This window comes from Pygoscelis adeliae, unplaced genomic scaffold, assembly GCF_000699105.1.
Source record: "Pygoscelis adeliae isolate BGI_AS28 unplaced genomic scaffold, ASM69910v1 Scaffold392, whole genome shotgun sequence".
Classification (NCBI taxonomy): Eukaryota; Metazoa; Chordata; class Aves; order Sphenisciformes; family Spheniscidae; genus Pygoscelis; species Pygoscelis adeliae.
The window spans coordinates 758,597-764,874 of record NW_008824293.1 but is presented as its reverse complement, the minus strand read 5'-3'; the positions used below and the strand labels follow the sequence as shown (position 1 = coordinate 764,874).

Below are 6,278 nucleotides of genomic sequence, written 5' to 3'. Positions count from 1 at the left end.
GGGGCTCCCGCGGGCACGCCGGGGCTTCTCCCTTTCGCCGCCCCCCCCGAGGCCTCCCTCGGAGCGAGGGGAGCCTTCGGGCGCGCGTGCCTACGGAAAACTCTGGAAACACGGGCCGCCTGTAAAAACTACAGCGTGTGGTGGAAGCATTAGTCGCCTTCAGGGGTGTTTTGAATACCAGTTGACTTATTTTTTTTTCTTTGCAGAAATAGTGGAATTTCAAAAAATAGTGGGTAGCTTAATTGAACTTGTTGATCAACTGGCGAAAGCTGCTGAAACTGAGAAGATGAAGGTACTGTGCGATTAATTACCGGCTTGTCGTGAACTCTGCTCTGCGCTGCGCCTGGAAAACCAGATCTCTCCCTTCCTCCTTTGAGGGCATACGCAGCCTCTTTCTGTCAGTCTCGTACGGGCGTTTCCGTGGTAGTTAACACCTGTCTGTCTGCAGTGCGAAAGCATTGGGGGGTTTTTTAATTGATGTTAATGTCTAGAAGACTTTTACGGGCACACTCGGTGTGTCGTATGACTCCTGCTACGTTTAACAGTCCTACTGTTGCTGCCTATCTATGTATTAGCACATAAAATAGAACATGTATTTTTTAATCACTCCTTCTACTAGTGGACCTTTGCTCTCAAGAGGCATGAGGGGCTCTGTGAGGAGGAGGAGGAGGAGGAGGAGGGCTTTCTAAAGACCAGATCAGCAAATAGCTCTTTGGAATTTCCTTTATGTATTTCTACGTGACACCAAGCGGTGTGGGTTTTTTACACGTTATTGTGGAAACCGAAATTAACGTTTAGCACAATTGTAGGTAATTGCTTTTTTCCTTACTTGTTCTGGGGGAAAAATCGTAACCAGAACTTGTCTGTCTGTAGGACCAGTCACCGATGATCAGTCTGTATTTCCAGGGGAGTCAGTGACTTTTGTTCCTTGAGTGTGCAGGAAGCCTCAAATGCCTTAATCTGCCCAACCTCTACAGGGACTGTTTGCCTGTTCCACCAACCGTTGGGTATTCAGGTGTCACCCTCCTTTATTGTTAGCATGGCTGAAACGCTTCAACCTGCTAGTAGTGAAAGGGGTTAAAAAAAATAAAAACCCCCAGTACAGCTACATCACTGACCGTCCCGTTTTGGCAGGCCATTGGTGCACGGAACTTGCTGAAGTCTATAGCAAAGCAGAGGGAAGCTCAGGAACAGCAACTTCAGGCTTTAATAGCTGAGAAAAAGATGCAGCTGGAAAGGTAAGTTTTCTTTTACGTACTTCTGGGGCATTACGTAGGCTGGAAAGTCAATCTTGCCGTCCGCGCTTGGCTGCAGGATACGGTCCAAGGTTGTTCCAACAGCCCGTCTGCGGTGAAGGTGTGTCCTCCCGCACAAAGCACGCGCGGGACGGCGCGGAGCCACAAGCCTAGAGTTAACTTAAGGCCCTGCCGGCCACTCCTCAAGACGGTTCATCTCTGATGACTTTGTGGCTAAATAAACAGAGGCGGCATGAGATCATGCAGTTGAAGAAGTGAGCAGAGCTGTAACGCAGCGCCACGTGCCTGACTGGGAAAGGTGCTTTAGAACTGCAAAGTCTAACTCGTGCAGCCGCTGCTTTGCAGAGGGCTTACGCGTGTAGCCCAGCTTTCCTTCGCCACAGACCAGTGAACGTTGGACTAAACCACCTACCACGGGCTGGAAGCAGCTGGTAACCATTTGGTTTTTTCTTTCAGGTACCGAATAGAGTACGAGACTTTGTGTAAAATTGAAGCAGACCAGAACGAATTCATTGACCAATTCATTTTTCAGAAATAGAGGATTTTAAGATAAGAATGAACTAGCTTGGAAACTTGACCATTCCAGAATCTTGAGAATTTCAAAAATATGCAATTTTTCACTGTGTGTGACTGAAGAGATGGTTTGTACAAAGGGAAGTGTCTTTTCAGTGTGAGTTACACTAAAAGTGGCAATAAGGAGGGCTTTCTAACAGACGTAAAGACTGTTCTGTCCTTTGATTTTATAAAAGTTTTGTACAGTCAGTAGTTCTAATTCAAATTATAGTTGGATTAATGCTACCGTTGCTATGTTTTGTCTCTCACTTTTTGAAGTGTACAGCTCTTTCAAAGAAATTGGGAAATAAATTATTGTTTTCAGACTTCCTGGATATACCCGAATTAGTTGCTTCTGCTATGTTATTTTTGAGCTTAAGAGTTTACAGCTCCCTGGCTAGTCATAATGATTTTCCTATATGTAATATTTTTCTGTCTGTAAGGACGCAACACAGAAGCAGCAGTAACTCTTATCTATATTGACCAGGTTATTTTTTCTATAGAGTTAGGAAAAAAAAAACCCAGAAATTTATGATTAATTAGGATCAATTACAGACACACAAAAAAGCAGCAAATAACGGCAGAATGAAGAACTTTAAACTATGCCCAAGGTGTGTCCACACAGGTAGTAATACTAGAGTAGAATTCTTTTGTGGGCGTTACTAGTGATAGAACCGCAGACTGATGCCACAGACTGTTCCAAGCGTACAGTGACACCAGGAGTACGTATAAACTATAAATACGAACGTGACATTTAAAAACCGAATGCCTGCGATCTAGAAGCAAGCCTCATCTTGAAGTGCAAGTAGATGCATTTTATGTCTGTCTTTAGGCAACCAAATACAGAAATGTCGACCTTGTCAAAGCCCGCGGAAGGCTTAAATTTTACAGCAGTGAAGTCCTGAGGCATATAGGCGGCGACTGAAAAGCCTTCTCCGTGACTTGTGATTTTACACGTCTCCAAGTTTGATTCTTGCAGATCAGATTGAGAACTTAACAAAAACCAAACAAACCAAAACTAAAAACCCAACAACCAAAAAAACCAACCCAGAAATTCTATCAGTAGTAGGTTTTATTTACTGTAACTTCAAAGTCTAATGCATATATTTACTGTGTGAACTATCTACGATAGTTCATTCCCTTTAGTCATTCCCTTAAGAAGATTAAATGCAGTTCAGAGGCATTTAGTTATTTATTTCCATACTAGAAGTGATTTCATGGCCAAGAGAAATCTACAAATCCTTGTTTACAATTCCTGAAGTACTTCAACGTCCCCTAGGAAGTATGCCTCGTTGTCAAACAAGGGTCACTTTAAGCATTCAGAAATCCAGTTTTTGGCACATTTATCACTGATCAGACATTTACAATTAATCAAAATTGAAGCAAAGCAAAGGAAGGGGCGAGGAAGGTAAGAATTATTACATGATTTGAAACGCTTCAGAAGCATAGCTTTGCAAATCCGTATATCATCAGTTAGGGATTTTGCAGAATATGCTCTTGGAAGACAAAGTTCTCACTTAAGTGGTTTTCCAACACTCATCTTGGAAAAAGGGAACTTGAAAGAAAAGTATCAGCTGTAGTGTCCACCTCCCCCCATCACAGCCACACATCAAATGGTTGTTTATTTCCCTATCAGGGATGTACCGCACAAAACTGACAGTGGGAGAGGAGAGCGGTCCCTCCACCTGCGCGCGCCCAGAAACCACGCGAAATTGCTAATGCAGGCGTCTGCCGAAGCTATTTCTGATTAAAGGAGAGCTGTGAACTCAAACCAAGTTTTCCTTGCAGGAGCCAGCTGCTCTGGCAATAGCTGTTGCAGCCAACACCACGAGACGGATGTTTGTCCCGGAGGACTACGTCAGCACAGGGTCTGAATCAAAACCAGTACGAGTGTTGTGCTTACACCTGCGACAGTGGGCTACTTCCTTTTCCTTTTCTCCACGTGGTTATAATGGGGGTTGTAGAGCATGGTAAAAAGAATCAGAAGAGGTATCAGCAAGTATGGCGCATATATCGAGAGCAGAATTAGGCGTTCACGTTGTGTCTGAGGTCCCAAATGCTCAGACTTCGAGAAATCGTGGAACAGGATATGCGCAAGGATAGCAAACAAAGTTGTAGCTACGTGGGTGGAGTAGATAATGGCAGGAGTCCGTATCCATTTGCAGCCACCTGTAGAGAAGCAAAAAGGAAAGAACACTGAAGTGTTTTGAAACAAGCAGAATTCAGTGGCGTTTAAATTAACAGAACGTTAACTGCTCTCTCTCTCTGACAGGATGAGCCGTAAGTCATACTACATAGGTAGCAGAAAAAAACAGGTATTAGTAGCAACCCAGGAAAGTTATCTACCTTTACAGACATCTGGAATGACGGCGTGATTGTGAAAGTTTTAAAGTAACAAAATGTGTACACGGACTTGACCCAGAACTTTCTCTGCCTTGGAAGCGTGCCAGGTGTCAAAACGGGGTGCTGGTTACATACCGATGGCTGCAGTGGAAAAGGGCCTGCGGTCACGGGTTTTGTTTCCAACAAGCCTTATTCCATGCTGCTTTCGCAGGTAAAACTCGCCATGAAAATAGCACAGCACAGCACAGCACAGCACAGCACTCCATGTGGTACGTCCCTATAATCGCTTGAGACTGATAAATAAACTTTCTCTGCTGCACAGAAAGCAAGCGTTGCGCAGAAATGCCGCACAGGACATATTCTTACACTTGTTTGATACCAACCTTTTAAGAAGGCGTACACTGCGATGGGGAAGAAGGGCATTTGTAAGAAGGCTTCGCAATATATAAACGCCTTAAACCACTCTGGGGGCTGGAGCATCATGGGGTCTCTAAAGGTGGCTGCATACCACTGCAACAACTCTGTCAGCTTAAGAAAAAGAACGAAACAACAGATTAATGCACTGAACGTCAACCACAACGGGGGAGGAACTGCGACCCTCATCTGGCGGTCAGATGAAGCCATCATTGCAGTGGGAAAATCAAGTGATCTCATCTTGGTACACAAGGCTTCATCCTGCCATTCAGTTTTAATAGGGACTACACTTCTGAAGTCTTTAAAGCGAAGAACCCTTTCCGTTAAGCATATACTAAATTTGCACCACAGGCAATTTTAGGGTTACTACAGCACTAAGTGCAGTCGCTTTCCAAAAACTATTTCTGAAATGTCGTTTCTTACCAGAAAAAACCCAAACGACAAATGATCTGCACCTTGACGTAAGTAGATACTGAAGAACTCTCCTATTTTCCTCTTTCTGACCCTCCTGTTGCCAGCTGAGGTGGGCTCAAGCTTGCAAATACCTTTCGGCACTCGCCGTGCCTAACCAGGAGGTGAGAGCCCAGCCAGGTCTCACCACGCCGAGAGGAGTCTGGGGCCTCATTCGGTGGGGGAGCGCACCGTTCCATCGCCACGTGCGTGGCTGGCGGCTGCTGCTGCTCGAGCAGCTTGACGCACCAATGTCGGCTCAGCGAGCTGCAATTAGTTTTCATGACAGAAATGTAAATTCCAGCATGGCTTTAAGGTGGACTTTGAACAGAGAGATAGGTATTGAGATTTGCTAGTTAACTATTAATTAAAAATGGTTTCTATAATGGGGTAACTACAGGCAATTCTAATGGCAAAAATCAAATTCACTAATTGTGAAGCTTGGATAGGAAGTTATGGCTGATCTCATCCTCATGACGAGTGGAATTGATTATCTTCTATCCGACTACTCCTTTAATTGACTTTATTGTGTTTATTGTCTTCTATAAGTTTATTCAAGACCCAGCAAACCAGGGATTTTTACTAATAAATTTGGTTGCTAGTACGCCTGTTTCTGCAGCGGTAACAATTCACTTTAACGTTTTTGGCCGGAGTACGAGCGAAGATCAGGACGACGGCGCGACCAAGGCAACGACAGCCGCATCCAGGGGGCACGCGGCGGCGTGCTCGGCGCTGCCAGCATCTTTAGGGCGCTCACGCCGTACGTGACAGGCAGGGCAGCAGGTACGCTCCTGCGCAAACTGTTGTTATCGTGCCCGTTTGCTTTCCTCTACCTGCAGGGTGCACAGCATGCCGTACCGGGGAAATGGCGGCCCACCGCCAGTTTGTCCGGGGCTGTTCTTGCGTGCCCCTGTGGCTGGGGGCGTTTAAACCCAAAGGAGCAGCCCCCACGCATCCCAGTTACAAATTCGGAAAAAAAATCGGTCACAGCTGCCAAACGTGCTGAGAGACAGTCACACTGATTGTCCTTCCCAAATGAACGGCTTGGCTAAAAATACAAGTCGTCGCGTAGGTAGCAAGTATTGACTTATTTTCAAATACTATTTCATTGTAGGAAATTTGCTGCTGCGTTTTTCTTCCTCCCCCCTCACGTCTCTGCGTACTAGATCCTGTAAAAGCAAAACGCCGCAGGACCCATTCGGTCACGCGAAGGCTCCGCGTGCGTTCGCTTCCCCTCCCGACCCGCGCACCGAATAAGCCCCC

General features: G+C 45.5%; 2 protein-coding genes across 2 annotated transcripts in view; one reads left to right on the top strand and one right to left on the bottom strand.

The window, feature by feature from the left end:
* Positions 1-2,140, top strand: part of IFT20 (intraflagellar transport 20) — a 5,873-nt gene extending 3,733 nt beyond the window's left edge. Inside the window, exons 3-5 of the mRNA XM_009318829.1 lie at positions 207-292; positions 1,135-1,238; positions 1,713-2,140. Coding sequence (XP_009317104.1) covers positions 207-292; positions 1,135-1,238; positions 1,713-1,794 — 272 coding nt within the window. The 3' untranslated portion in view covers positions 1,795-2,140. The remainder of the gene's footprint in view (positions 1-206; positions 293-1,134; positions 1,239-1,712) is intronic.
* A 688-nt stretch (positions 2,141-2,828) lies between these two features.
* Positions 2,829-4,775, bottom strand: TMEM97 (transmembrane protein 97). Its single transcript, XM_009318828.1, has 2 exons — positions 4,535-4,775; positions 2,829-3,977 (listed from the first exon to the last, which is right to left on the bottom strand). The coding sequence occupies exons 1-2, from the start codon at positions 4,773-4,775 to the stop codon at positions 3,727-3,729; spliced, it is 492 nt and encodes a 163-aa protein (XP_009317103.1). The 3' UTR covers positions 2,829-3,726.
* Between the last annotated feature and the right edge of the window lie 1,503 nt (positions 4,776-6,278).

Excerpts from the sequence above, each read along its gene's own strand:
- TMEM97 (XM_009318828.1), bottom strand. The coding sequence starts at position 4,775 with ATGGCTTCATCTGACCGCCAGATGAGGGTCGCAGTTCCTCCCCCGTTG. Across the intron at positions 3,978-4,534 it reads AGTGTACGCCTTCTTAAAAG|GTGGCTGCAAATGGATACGG; the intron begins GTTGGTATCAAA and ends GCTTCTCTACAG.